Consider the following 15642-nt stretch of genomic DNA (forward strand, 5'->3'; position numbering starts at 1 on the left):
AACTCGACCTTGTGATGTCCGTTTGTGAGACGCTGAGGACCGCGCCTGGGTTTGACACATCGAGCCCGTGAAGCAAGGAAGGGTGAGGACACTTGCTGTCAGCACACATTAAAGGTGATTAAGTGTTTGACTAATTGTTGATAGTAACTTGGTGTTTTGTTACGCAGTATACTGGAATTGTGATGAGAATTGTGCAGTTTGCTTCTCACTGCTGTGGCGTGCAGGATAAGTGATCCTCCACTTGTTGTGAGAAGCTGCTCATTTGCATAAAGTTAAAAAATACAGACCTGAATGTGTTGCTGATAGCGTGTCTTTTGAAAGATATTGTTGTAACTGCTGACTTACCTCACCTCTTCTTTGCTTCACAGAGAGTCAGTTTGTCGTGTCCACCTGGGGGGTGTTTATCTGGTGGTTGTGGGTCCAGGAACGCCGGGCTTCTATCCTTTTGGGCGCTTAAGAGCGTGCCAACAGTCACTCCACCAGAAGGACGTTGTTTCAGTTTTGTACACATTATTATGCACAGGTGAAAAATAAATTGTTTCTGTTGTTGGAACCGCTTTCTGGTTATTTTTAGCGCTGGGTTCTGTCTGACGCAGGTCCGCTCCTCAACTCGCGTCGACACATAACAGTAGTTCCCGGCCATTCCATAATGGACCCAGCTGCAGAAGCGGTTCCTTTTGCCGAAAAAGTTCAAGAACACTTGGAGAAAATATGGGAGCAATTACAGCATCTCGCGAACCAAATTAAACAAACAGACGCCCGTGTTACGGAGCTTGCAGCGCAGGCCGTTCCGCTTCCTGCTGCTCCAGCTGCGGCATCATCGATACTAGTGCAGATAACTCCGTCACCCAGAGATTTGGCGTCCAAACCGATTGTTTGTCGTCCGGAGCCTTGTGCGGTGATGCAATGTTCTCTGGTTTCTGCTCAGTCAGGTTGGAGCGCCGCAGCTTTACGAGGAATGTTTGTAGATGGGTTAAATGAGTCATTAAAAGACGAGCCGGCAGTCCGTGACGAGCCAAACGATTTAGATGAGCTAATATCGTTGGTGATTCGTCTAGATGATCGGATGAAGGAGCGTGGACGCGAGAGAGGACGCCCATCAGAGTGGGTTTTTTCGTCTCGGGGCTTTCCCCGACACAGATCTGGGCCGCCTCTTCTTCGCCCCACTGAGGCTCCTCCGACGGGACCTCTGGCTCCTCCTGTTGACGAGCCCATGCAGCTCGGACGAGCAGAGATTACTGTATTGCCCCGACATATAAACGTCAAGAAAAATAATGGTGACGTATCTCCAGGTGTTCTGGGACAGGCAAAATAATACACATAAAAAAAAATAAAAAAAAATCTAGCACGAGTAAATGTTTTGTTTTCTTTAAATAGGGGTTATAATTGTATGGGGAGTCAGAGGCGTATCTGGTGGAGTGAATGTTAGGTGGTTAGAAGCCCGTCTGGGCCCACTTAATTGTTAATTTTTATGTGTTTTTAGGTATTTTCTGTTTGGGTTGTTGGGTCGTTTTATTTTGTTGTTTTTTTTATTTCTCTACATCCCTAACCCCAACCTCACTTGCCCCAAGACCGTTTGTATTGTGGGTTGTGGGGTGGTGCAGGTTGGTCACGCTGAGCATTCTCAGAAGACCTCTGCACCTAGGGGGGGGGGGGGTGTTAGAGGCGTTTTTCTTGGTTTGGTTAGGGCCCGGTTCCACTCCAGCCTCGGTGAGCCTTTGTACCGTTCATCATTGGTGTTGCCAGGGTGTGGTGCAGCGGAGACTTACCTCAGTCGGAGGGGTGGGCCGATCTGTTGCCGTTCGCCATTTCGGTAGTTCCACCCCTCCCGAGAGGCTGGGGTATGGTCGAGTTGGGGCACCGGACGTATTTCCGGTTCTCCGCTGCGCCTTGGGGTTGGAGCTGGGTTAGTTTTTTCCTGTTCCCTTCTCCGGCTTAATGTTTTTAGCCGTTCGCCAAAATTGAGCCGCCGAGGGGCTCTGGGAGGGACCTGGGGTCTTTCGGGGTGCCGGGGAGGGTAACAAGGTTTACGGTCGTTTTATATCCCCCCCGGGGTTGTTTTTGTAGTCCTCCGGGGGTTGATTTTTGATTTTGTTCTGTTTCCTTCCGGGTTCCACCTCCAGGGTTGATGGGACGGTCCTCTGGGGGGGAATTGGCTTGGGGCCAACTAGCCAAGTGTGACTGGGTCTGGGGTTCCGGGGTTGTGGGGAGGGTACCTCCTGGGGTTGATGGTACGGTCCTCTGGGGGGCGCCGTTTGCTCCATGTACACCTGGGGACCTTTGTGGGATTATGGTTCTGGCTGTTCCTCCTGGAACTGGCGATGAAGGCCTTCTGGGGGGGGTTGGGCTCTGCAGGTCATTCTGGGGGGGTTGTTTGTTGTTTTTCTTTTATGCATTTACGTTTGTATTGTGTTTGTGGGGCTGTGTTGGGTTTTTGCGTTTGGGAGTTTTTCTTTTCTTCCCGGGGTTTGATGGGACGGTCCCCTGGGGAGGTTTTGGGTGGGTTTTATTTTTTTTTTCTGTGTTGAATTGTACTGGAGAATGTTTTAGGGCTTTTGTTGATTCCAGCCGGCCTTCCAGCTGCGGTGCCTGTCCTGCTGTCTGTGGTGGACCTTAGGAGCGCGGTGCTGTCTGCCTCCTGGCGTGGACCCCGGAGGGAGGAGCTGTTCTCGGGCCTGGTCTGTTCGGTCACCGGGAGGCTTCCCGTTGATGGGGGGGTACTGTTGTGTGTTGGGGGGTGTGGCTGGATGTTTTGGTGTTCTTTTCTTTTCTTTGCTCTTCAGGTGGCATGGAAACTGATTTGTCTGTGAAGAAGGTGCTGGCTGAAGAGTCCTCACCCTCATCAACATCATGTGTAGCACCTGTGACTGGTGCTCACATGCAACCTTAAAGACTTTCAGCTGAAGCAGATAATTGGATGGCGTTCTGCATTTAAGTCATGTGTGATTCAAGCAGAACTGCCGGGAACTCGACCTTGTGATGTCCGTTTGTGAGACGCTGAGGGCCGCGCCTGGGTTTGACACATCGAGCCCGTGAAGCAAGGAAGGGTGAGGACACTTGCTGTCAGCACACATTAAAGGTGATTAAGTGTTTGACTAATTGTTGATAGTAACTTGGTGTTTTGTTACGCAGTATACTGGAATTGTGATGAGAATTGTGCAGTTTGCTTCTCACTGCTGTGGCGTGCAGGATAAGTGATCCTCCACCTGTTGTGAGAAGCTGCTCATTTGCATAAAGTTAAAAAATTCAGACCTGAATGTGTTGCTGATAGCGTGTGTCTTTTGAAAGATATTGTTGTAACTGCTGACTTACCTCACCTCTTCTTTGCTTCACAGAGAGTCAGTTTGTCGTGTCCACCTGGGGGGTGTTTGTCTGGTGGTAGTGGGTCCAGGAACGCCAGGCTTCTATCCTTTTGGGCGCTTAAGAGCGTGCCAACAGTCACTCCACCAGAAGGACGTTGTTTCAGTTTTGTACACATTATTATGCACAGGTGAAAAATAAATTGTTTCTGTTGTTGGAACCGCTTTCTGGTTATTTTTAGCGCTGGGTTCTGTCTGACGCAGGTCCGCTCCTCAACTCGCGTCGACACATAACAATTAGAGAACATAAAGAAGGAATCATATCCTTAAACCTAGTTACAGCGCTTTCTGAAAGACTTCTAGTGTAATGAAACTTATTCCCCACTGCTGGGTAGTCCATCAGAGTAAATGTAAATGTTATTAAGAAATGATCAGACAGAAGGGAGTTTTTAGGGAATACTGTTAAGTCTTCAATTTCCATACCATAAGTCAGAACAAGATCTAAGATATGATTAAAGTGGTGGGTGGACTCATTTACATTTTGAGCAAAGCCAATTGAGTCTAATAATAGATTAAATGCAGTGTTGAGGCTGTCATTCTCAGCATCTGTGTGGATGTTAAAATCGCCCACTATAATTATCTTATCTGATCTAAGCACTAAGTCAGACAAAAGGTCAATCGCTAACTTCACATTTCTCAAAACAGAGTCGCCAATAACCAGAGTTTGATCCTCGGTGGGTGTGTCGCCGAGTGGGGAAAAACGGTCAGAAATGTGAACGGGTTGGCGGTGTACATGGGGCTTCTGTTTAGGGCTACGCTTCCTCCTCACAGTCACCCAGTCGGCCTGCTTTCCCGGCTGCTCGGGATTTGCTGGAAGGGAATTAATGGCGGCTAAGCTACCTTGGTCCGCACCGACTACAGGGGCCTGGCTAGCTGTAGAATTTTCCACGGTGCGGAGCCGAGTCTCCAATTCGCCCAGCCTGGCCTCCAAAGCTACGAATAAGCTACACTTATTACAAGTACCATCACTGCTAAAGGAGGCAGAGGAATAACTAAACATTTCACACCCAGAGCAGAAAAGTGCGGGAGAGACAGGAGAAGCCACCATGCTAAATCGGCTAAGAGCTAGTAGCTGCGCTAAGCTAGCGGATTCCTAAAAACACACAAAGTGAATAATGTGTAAATAATTTAGAGGTGATTCAGCAGAGGGAGTGCTTTAGTTAAGGCACGTGAAGATTACACTGTGAAACAAATCGTTATCTAGTTATCTAGATCAATCTAACTGCACAGATTAAACAGCTAACAGATACAGCAAAACACCGCTGTGCTCCGGAACAGGAAGTGATACAATACCGCAGTGAGAGCCAACCAGCAGTAGAGCAGTCAAGAACAGAGGAATAGTGTGGTAGAGGTGGAGGAGATTCAGAAATAAGACTGTAGTGTGTTGTGGTACAGTGCATGAATGAAGCAGAATGTAGTAAGCACATTATTGAGATGACATGGAAAATGTGCATTTAATAAATAGTGTTGTGTAGAATACGTCATGTGACTCAGCTTGTTGCTCCAGTTGGTTGCTTGAAATTGCTTTGGTTAATTACCCTGTGTACTAGCAAAGTGGGGTACTGTAATCAGTCCTGTGTGTGTCTGTCTGTGATACCATACTTGGTAGGAATACTGCTTGCGCAGATATCTCGAGATGATTAACTTCTGGAGAGGATCAGTTAAAGTTTCAATTCAGTTTAAATTTATTTAATTTATATAGCGCCAAATAACAACAAAGTTGCCTCAAGGTGCTTCACACAAGTAAATTCTAACCTTACCAACCCCGAGAGCAAGAACACAGGCGACAGTGGTAAGGAAAAACTACCTCTGAGGAAGAAACCTCAATCAGACCAGACTCAAAGGGGTGACCCTCTGCTTGGGCCATGCTACAAACATAAATTACAGAAACAATTCACAAAAGGAATATACAGGAAAGGAAGGTTTCAGGAACAGATACCACTCCCATCTCTGGATGGAGCTGTACCTCAAACAAAGAGAAAAAAAAAAACAGAATCATGCATCAGAAAGACAACAAATACAGTATAATTTGTCAGCATTAAGCAACAAGAAAAATAAAAGAAACACTAAGCTGATCACCGACCACTAATCCTAAGCTTCATTAAAAGACGCAGAATTTCGATAAGGTTGAGGCTGCAGCCCGCTCTGTTTCCTAATAAAATGAATTAAAAGAGGAAAAAGCATAGTAATATACTATGCCAGTATGCTAGCCATATGAAAGAGAAAATAAGTGCGTCTTAAGTCTGGACATGAAAGTCTCTATAGCAGGGGTAGGCAACCTGTTCCAGAAAGAGCCATGAGGGTGCAGGTTTTCTTTGCAGCCACTGACTCCACCAGGTGATTTCAATGATTAACTGATTCCATCTGCTCAAAGTGATATTAATCAGTAAAATCACCTGGTGGAGTCAGTGGCTGCAAAGAAAACCTGCACCCTCATGGCTCTTTCTGGAACAGGTTGCCTACCCCTGCTCTATAGAATCTGACTGTTTTATTGATGCAGCGAGATCATTCCACAGAACAGGGGCACGATAAGGGAAAGCTCTGTGACCAGCAGACTTTGGGATTACTGTGTCGCTAGGGTGAATAAACCCTAGGGACACAAAGTAGTCCTGCACCCTGAGAATGCAAAGCTCAGGCCGGTACGTAGGATTTAAGTAGGGAGGTGCCAGTCCATGAATAAATTTATAGACTAGTAGCAGAACCTTAAAATCTGATCTCACTGGGACAGGAAGCCAGTGAAGAGATGCCAAAATGGGTGTAATGTGGTCAAACTTTCTGCTCGTATGTAGGGTTTGCTTTTAAGAAAAATCATTTAAAAGTAAAGCTCACACGCCAAGGTCAAATTTTTTCCAAGCGATCATGTACAGTACAAAGGACATTCAGAATGGCTATTTTGAGGAATTGTCAAACATAGACCAATGATTACTTAAAGAAGTAAGTCCTATATAGGCCCTGCCGTGCATTGGTGTTGATGTTTATGCCCAGATTTTTTAGCATAAAGCAGATAACAGTTTAAAAGTCATTCTGGATGGGATGCCAGTCTGTCGCACATTGATAGCTGCATTGTGTCTTTGTCTACTGATACCATGTCTCCTTTACCTCAGAGGTTGTAAATAGCAACAGGCAATGATGTGATACTTGAGGTAAATGCAGTCCAGTTTTCACACAACATCTCAGGTCAGAAGATAAGATGGACACCTCCAAAACTTTGGAGTATAGAGGCAGGGTTCTCACCAGGATTTTTTCACAGCATAGGGGACAAAGCAACTTAGCGGGGCATAGCAGAGCAACGGGTGTTGCAGGCCCAAGTATTGTTGGAGGGTCAGGCGGCATCCTGAGAAAATTCTGAAATTTATAACCCTTTGAAACATTTTCTGCATTTTGAGGGCCACTTTGTGTTGCTAACTGGGACGTTAAATAACGTGTGACATGTCCTTTAAAAAAGAAAAAAAAAAACAGAAAGCCCAGCGATGCTGGTTAAATCAAATCTGGCAGTGCCGCATGGCGCAAAGCAACGCCGTGATGAAGCCTCATGGGATATGTTCTGGCATGTCCAGGCACATCCACAATTTCTTGGATAATCACTCGATGGAAAAACACCGACAGCTGTCTGAACACCATCTCAAAGCCGTCCTGTGAGACCAAAACGGAGGTGGATTTGTCTCGCTCCAGTAGCGAATCCATCGTGACGCGCGAAGCCTCCGCTCGGCTTTCCATGACAAAATCTCTTGTTAAAAGTGAAATCTGCCGGAAAATGGTTGATGTCCAGCTCTTGTGATAACCAGAGAAATGGCACACGATGGTCACGGATCCAGACAGCCATCCGTTTAGAAATAAAATGGTCGTTCAGCCTGTCGATGGCGGCTTCGGAGCGCGGCGTGCCCCACAGCTGCTGGGGGCCGTCCTTAAAGCAACAGTAACACTCCTTATTCTCTACCAAGCCTGTAATATTTTCACCGAAAGCCAGATAAATTTTTCTAATGGTTTCCAGCTGCCTGTCTCTAACAGTTTCTGAAAAAAATCTGATGGAAAAAAAGCCCAAATCATTCCGCCATTTCCTGACAATGAAAATCCGCTGAGGGGGCTGGACCACTCCTCACTCAAAGCCTGCTCACAGGCGAATGACGCAACCGACAGGCGTGGAAAAACTCACACATGCGCACGAGGGTTCAAGCTTGTCTGACGCAATCACACGTGATTCAATATGGTTTTTGAAAAAAATAATAAGCTTGGATACTTTTCTAATAGACCTCGTATTTAATGTAAAGTTTTTTGCTGGATCTCCGCTAGACTGGTAAGACACATAAAAGTCTGCTGGATCAGATGTTCATACTAATGTGGGTTACACTTGTAGTTTTATTTGGTTTACAAAAATGAGTCAGTCTGGTGACTAATGTTTTATTGTAGCTTTATTAAAACTAATAATTAACTAACTGAAGGAGTTCAAGTACGTCAGCGTCTTGTTCACAAGTGAGGGGAAGATGGAGCATGAGATCAGCCGGAGAATTGTCACAGCAGGGGCAGTGTTGCATTTGCTTTACTGTACTGTTGTGGTGAAAAGGGAGTTGAGCCAAAAGGCGACGCTCTCGATCTACTGGTCAGTCTTCATTCCTACTCTCACCTATGGCCATGAGGGTTGGGTCATGACCGAAAGAACTAGATCGCAGGTAGAAGTGGCCAAACTGGGCTTCCTCTGGAGGGTGACTGGTGTCTCCCTTAGAGATAGGATGAAAAGCTTGGTCATTCATGAGGAGCTCGGAGTTGAGACGCTGCTCTTCCACGTTGGAAGGAGCCAGCTGAGGTGGTTCGGCATCTGGTAAGGATGCCTCTTGGGCACCTCCCTAGGGAGGTGTTCCAGGCACGTCCATCTGGGAGGAGACCTGGTGGAAGACCCCGGACTAGGTGGAAAGGTTAGATCTCCACACTGGCCTGGGAACACCTCGGTAACCCCCAGTCAGAGGTTAATGTGTCCTGGGAAACAGAAGTCTGGGGTCCACTGCTGGAGCAGTTGCCCCATGACCTGTCTGACACTTGCACATATGATGGAAGTGAAACTTAACTCTTATATTTACACTTTAAACCAGGTTTCAAAAACTCCAAACAGATAACAAAGACACATACTTGATCACTAACTTAAAATAAGGAATTAGCACAGATATTATCTAACAGTATTAAAAGTAATTTTCTTGGATGTAAGGTGGAAATTCTGGATTCCTAACCAATTCCACTTTCCATAAATGCTGCATGAAGTTCAAACCCTGGATGTATAATTTTCTGATATACCACAGAAATAAAGTTACTTTCTTATAACTACATTTCAACACAAAGTAAATTTGTCAATTTTGTGAAAAATTAAATGCATGTACACCTTTAACATTTGTTTAAAGTGCACTTAAAAGCAACTGTACTGGTACTTCACAATTTGCTGTAGACTACGCTGTCTGTCGTACATTTGCGCGAACCGCACCATGAGCAGAGCCGTGACTTAGTATTCTGTCAGATGGTGTTGAGGGGGTGACACCTCCTGAGACGGCTCAAAGAGCGCCGAGACCTCTTCTGTAATTACACCATATAAAGCCCGAATGTAAGCGCGGTGACGATTGTTCAGCTCCTTGCGGTAAACCACAGGAGTTCATACTGTCACCTTCTGACCGCTCATCAACTGAAGTGCCTCCAAAACAACAAAGACAGCTTTCATCTCAGACTGTCTTTCATTGCCTTTTATTTTGCTTGTTTTGTTCACACTGTTTCATCTGATGGAGCCATTTGTTCCTTTTTCCTTCAGGCTTTTTTACACGTTCAGCGATCCTCCCCTCATTCATACTCTACCAGAAAGGGAGTGTGAAGCCTTAAAGGACCTGTGTAACACTGGGAGAGTCATTCGGAGGATGGGGACAGACTTCATTCTTGACTTAATAGGCAAACAACTAAAGTAATTCTGTATTTATTCACTGACAATCATGAGGCATTAATTAAAAATAGCATAATGGACTTTGAAGTCATCATTCAACAAACAACAGATTAATAAAGTAGTTCCGATTAAACAAGCCATTGGTTTCTTCTCGTTTGTGCGGGGATTTGATAAAACTGAGCGCTCTGATTATGCAAAAAAAGATCATCATCATGATAATGCTCGCTGAGATGCTGACGTCATGTGATGAAATGGGGGTAAATCCTCCACTAAGGTCCGCTTCAAACACGACATCTGATTCAAAATCATGGGGTTTTAATCCTCTGAAGCCCCTTTGCTCCATATCGAGGCATTATGCAAGAAACCTGGGGCTCGGATAATTACGATGGAAGAGATAAGCTCATTCCGCCGGGTACAAAATGTTCCGCGGGTATACAGAGGTCCAGTTAGTAGGCCTACGGGTTTTTGCCATGTTAATCCTCTGTTGGCACATTAATCTTCTTGCCTGACAGACAATAAAAATCAGGTGAGCAGCCCCTTTTTACACTCAAAATGATGCTATTTAAAAGATGCTGCTCCATACAATAACCACGTCCTGGTTTTCTTATTGTCCCTCCAGCTGTTGGTACAAGTGAACTCCGGGGAGCACAATCAGTCTGTCACGTTAGAGTGCACATTTTTGAGCTTCGTATGACAGCTGCCCATTTCAAGCTCGCTTTAATCCCTTGGAAGTGAGCATGGGAACATGATAAAGATAATAGACTCACGTGTTAAACAGGACACACCAGCCACAGTGGGGATCGCCCGAGCTGAGGCATTCTGCACACGTACCGTACTGCTCGCAGTCCTCCATCGGGACCTGGGCCACCTAAAGCAGAAGAATGACATGTGGAAGGATGCATGAGAAAAGAAGACACCTGAGTAAATCATCATCAGGAGGAATGCATGGTTTTAATTACGCTGAAGAATGTTGCAGTGCACCGTACACCGTAAGAATTACTGTATTTCAGGAGTATAAATAATGTTTTTACTAGTCTGGGAGTCTCAGGTGCAACTTATATTCTGAAAAATCATGAGTTTGTTACCTATTATAATAATTATAGTAATAATTTATATGGGACTTTCACAGGAATCAATAATAAAATGTACACTTCAAAAGTGCACACAAATCCCAAATTAATGAGCTGATAATACTGAAAAAGGAGTGACTTATACAACCCCTGGCAAAAATTATGGAATCACCGGCCTCGGAGGATGTTCATTCAGTTGTTTAATTTTGTAGAAAAAAAGCAGATCACAGACATGACACAAAACTAAAGTCATTTCAAATGGCAACTTTGTGGCTTTAAGAAACACTATAAGAAATCAGGAAAAAAAATTGTGGCAGTCAGTAACGGTTACTTTTTTAGACCAAGCAGAGGGAAAAAAATATGGACTCACTCAATTCTGAGGAATAAATTATGGAATCACCCTGTAAATTTTCATCCCCAAAACTAACACCTGCATCAAATCAGATCTGCTCGTTAGTCTGCATCTAAAAAGGAGTGATCACACCTTGGAGAGCTGTTGCACCAAGTGGACTGACATGAATCATGGCTCCAACACGAGAGATGTCAATTGAAACAAAGGAGAGGATTATCAAACTCTTAAAAGAGGGTAAATCATCACGCAATGTTGCAAAAGATGTTGGTTGTTCACAGTCAGCTGTGTCTAAACTCTGGACCAAATACAAACAACATGGGAAGGTTGTTAGGAAGGAAGACATCAAAGCGTCAAGACAGAAAACTTAAAGCAATATGTCTCAAAAATCGAAAATGCACAACAAAACAAATGAGGAAGGAATGGGAGGAAACTGGAGTCAACGTCTGTGACCGAACTGTAAGAAACCGACTAAAGGAAATGGGATTTACATACAGAAAAGCTAAACGAAAGCCATCATTAACACCTAAACAGAAAAAAACAAGGTTACAATGGGCTAAGGAAAAGCAATCGTGGACTATGGATGACTGGATGAAAGTCATATTCAGTGATGAATCTCAAATCTGCATTGGGCAAGAAGATGATGCTGGAACTTTTGTTTGGTGCCGTTCCAATGAGATTTATAAAGATGACTGCCTGAAGAGAACATGTAAATTTCCACAGTCATTGATGATATGGGGCTGCATGTCAGGTAAAGGCACTGGGAAGATGGCTGTCATTATATCATCAATAAATGCACAAGTTTACGTTGATATTTTGGACACTTTTCTTATCCCATCATTTGAAAGGATGTTTGGGGATGATGAAATCATTTTTCAAGATGATAATACATCTTGCCATAGAGCAAAAACTGTGAAAACATTCCTTGCAAAAAGACACATAGGGTCAATGTCATGGCCTGCTCAAATCTTTGGTGGAAGTTGAAGTAAATGGTCCATGACAAGGCTCCAACCTGCAAAGCTGATCTGGCAACAGCAATCAGAGAAAGTTGGAGCCAGATTGATGAAGAGTACTGTTTATCACTCATTAAGTCCATGCCTCAGAGACTGCAAGCTGTTATAAAAGCCAGAGGTGGTGCAACAAAATACTAGTGATGTGTTGGAGCGTTCTTTTGTTTTTCATGATTCCATCATTTTTTCCTCAGAATTGAATGAGTCCATATTTTTTTCCCTCTGCTTGGTCTAAAAAAGTAACCGTTACTGACTGGCACAATTTTTTTTTTCCTGATTTCTTATAGTGTTTCTTAAAGCCACAAAGTTGCCATTTGAAATGACTTTAGTTTTGTGTCATGTCTGTGATCTGCTTTTTTTCTACAAAATTAAACAACTGAATGAACATCCTCCGAGGCCGGTGATTCCATAATTTTTGCCAGGGGTTGTACATAGGTTTGTCTCTTCAAGAGGCCTTTTTTAACAGGCGTGATTTATACTCTGGTGCGACTTGTACTCCGGCAAATGTTTAAAACAAAGAAAAAAGGCTTCAACCTAAGTTATCCAGCACTCTGACAGCACTGCTTGTTCAGAATTGCATCATGAATTCAGTAAGTCATGCAGCATTCAAATGTTGTCAGTTAACCATCACACAGTTCACCAAAAATGCTTATTAAATGACCATTTAATGACAGAATGCAAATTGTAGTTGGTGAGTCCGGCAATAAAAGCAACACTTTTAGTCTTCAAAACTCTCCACCGATGACCAATAATCAATAAATAGATCTGAATCCACACATATTCAGGCCTGTATTTGCCCACAGAAAGATGTGAATCCAGTTTTAGTGGTAACATACAGCACATCCTAATTTAAAGAACTGCCCTCCTATATTCAAGCAACACAGGGTGGGGAGCATACAACCAAAATGTTCCCATGAAATAATAAACACGCATAATGTGAGAGCCTAAACCTTATTTCATCACTTTGACTGATGGACAATATGTGGAAATCTCATTACAGCACATGCTTCCATGTATCCCAGAGGATCTTTGACTTGTTGAAAACAACTTTGGCACAGAGGATTGTGGTTCTGCCTCGTGGATTTCTTTTTTATTATCATTATTTTTGTTTTCAGAAAGGAAATGTGTCACATTTTAAACATTAGTCATTCTGAGTAGTTTCACTGAGCACAATACTTTGTTTCTCATAAATTTGGTAGGAAAACATTTATTTCATTATATTTTTTGGCTTTCAGGGAAGATTGGTGGCTGATGGACACAAACAGGAAGGCAATTTGATACTTCAAAGTGCTATTTTTGGGCATATAAAATTACATTCATGCCACTACATTTTACTTTTATGTAGAGTGTAGTGGCACCTAAAGATCCTCCAAAGAATCCTCCAAAGACTCAAAGACATCGAGTCGTCTCCTTAGGTCACTGGTTAGCATCCAGGTGTAAGACAGGAAGCAACAGGACCTTAAAGATAAAGACAATTTTTCTACAAAAATGAAAAATTAAAAGAAAAACAACACTGAACTCCTGAAAAAGAACTAAAATCAAGGAGGCAGTGTTGCCAACTCCTCAGTAAGGGCACCTTCACACATAGTACGACTAAGTACAAATCAGAGCGAATCACAGTGGAACAGCTCGTATGAGTGAACCACGAAAACATTGAGCCAACGGGCAGGCGTGAACGATGTCACTGCAATGGTTTCGCGCAGCTGCTCGCATAGTTCCCACGTGCACGAAACCATCGCGACGTATTTTTTTTCCCAGCAGCTGCAGGACCACATCACACAGCTGCTGAAAAAAAAAAATTACATGCCACCCATGGGATCTGAACCTGCACTTTCCAAAAGCTCTGATTGCCAGCCGGAAACTTTACCACTGAGCTACCATCGCTATCCTGTAAAGCTGTGGGAAAATACCTGATATCAAGAAGGACATGGACGTATTTAAGAAAAAATAAAACCACACACCATATAAAAACACTGCATTTTATTGAATCCCTCTAATCAAGCGGACAATACACGTATGATCTGTCTGTTCCTCTGTAGATGACCCATGGTCACAGATGTACAGTCGTAAAATGACATGAGTGAGAAGCAGGGTGCTTTTATGATGTCCACATCTGCTGGTGGCGTGTCCAGCCAGGCCCGTGCATGTCATGCCCGACACGCATGTCTTGTAGACGGTGTGCCACAGGACAGATGCTGCGTGGAATAGAGCTCACGTGGGTGACGGGACATTCAGATCGCCTGCTGCACGTTATGATCTGATGGTCCATTTCACCTGGTGCAGCCTATCAATGTGCACACTGTGTGCATGCTCGCTGCAGCCCATTGCAACATTGATATATGTTTTTATGTATGTCTACATGAGGACGGTGAGCAGACACACGTGCGTTACAGTGGACAGTTGTTTGTTTATGTCCATCCAAACACGGTACGTATTCCCCAGCCATGACGTCCAGAACCAGAGAGCTCCACAGCTGCTCCTATGGGTGAACACACCCCCCGTCACTTCAGCGCACACACCAACATGTCACTGTGTGTGTTTGCAAAGCCACACTCGACAGTGATCGTCTGCTGACGGATTTTGTGTTAACAGCACCAATGGTCACACATTTTCATGGCAAGTGAGCGGTGTTAGATGTTCGTGTCTGTCACCTGGAATTTGGCCGACACCTGCCGTGAGAGGGTTCGATGGGCTCTCACAGCGCACACTCTTTCAGCCACTGGTGTGTGCAAATAGTTGGAGCAACAGGTGTACGAGGTGTTGGAGGCAGCTCCGATTTTACACGTATTGCATATGATTCCTGCTTCATGCGCACTTCATGCGCAATTCGACCACATTCGTGCTATGTGTGAAGGGCCCTAAGAAAAGTAGGTATTGGCTGTCCAAAAAGACGCTAGAAGTTGCTAGATGATGCCATCATCTAATTTGCATATTATTTGCATAGTATGATGTCATAACAGATGCTGTAGGAAAAAAAATGTGGGAGAGACCATTGAATACATTATCAACCTTTTAATATTTTTTTTGTTGTTCATAAATGCAGAGTATTGGAAAGGAATTTACAGACTTCTGGCTGAATTTGAACAATATATAAGCAGACTCTCACAATTGTCACAAAAACTGTCACGCACTATAAGGAACTTTTTAAAGAGAATTAATGTTGAATACCTTTACATTTGTTAATGTACAATTTATTTTATTTTCTATCTCTTTGTATTTATAATGATAATACTGTGAATGTTATTGTGGCCCTAATTGTTCATTTACTGCTTGTTAATGTATTTGTTGAAATAAAGTTTTGAAAAAAAAACTGGGAGAGACAAAAAAGTGATTAAAACCACCTTACAAATATGTATAACTACAAATAAAATGGTTTGTTTATTTATTTTATTTATTTTGCCATTAAAACTGGCCATCACTTCTTAAAATAAAATAATTTATCAAGGCCACGGCTTCTCAAAGTCTGGAGACTAATTAGTCAGAGCAGAAAACGAGGTAAGGAGGCTGAGCGAGTCCAAGTGAGGTTTGACATTCAATGCGGGAACAGCCGCTGAGGCACTGTGCGTGAGTGGTTGAACGTAGAGGATTGTAGATATCCCTCCTGTCAGTGCTTTACAGTCAGATGCAGCGGAGGCGGGGGGGGGGGGGGGGGGGGGGGGGGACCCGCTGCGCTCAGTGACAACAGAGATTTTCACTTTTGAGTCGCCAAACACCAGAAAAGTAGTTAGATTTGTCGGTAGTCACCAGATTTAGCGAGAAAGTCACCAAAGAGGAATATCTAATAGTAAAGGAATAAGCCCTCAAGCCCCACCCACTACCAATGTGATTGGTCTGTTCAAATTTGGACTGAGCTGTGACTGGCCTGTTCAGTGTGTGATTCTGCAAACTCAAATTTCAGTCAGCTGAAAGGAACCTGCTGCCTTTCGAATCAGCTTGCAAAATC

General features: G+C 43.8%; 1 protein-coding gene across 2 annotated transcripts in view; it reads right to left on the bottom strand.

Moving 5' to 3' along the window:
- The window catches only part of LOC117506348 (plexin-A2-like), a 319464-nt gene that overhangs the window by 126385 nt on the left and 177437 nt on the right, over positions 1-15642 (bottom strand). For both annotated transcript variants that reach the window (XM_034165840.1, XM_034165841.1), the window contains one exon: positions 10038-10138. In XM_034165840.1, the coding sequence (XP_034021731.1) occupies positions 10038-10138 (101 nt within the window). The remainder of the gene's footprint in view (positions 1-10037; positions 10139-15642) is intronic.

The sequence above is a fragment of the Thalassophryne amazonica genome, chromosome 3 (genome assembly GCF_902500255.1).
Source record: "Thalassophryne amazonica chromosome 3, fThaAma1.1, whole genome shotgun sequence".
In the NCBI taxonomy this organism is placed as follows: Eukaryota; Metazoa; Chordata; class Actinopteri; order Batrachoidiformes; family Batrachoididae; genus Thalassophryne; species Thalassophryne amazonica.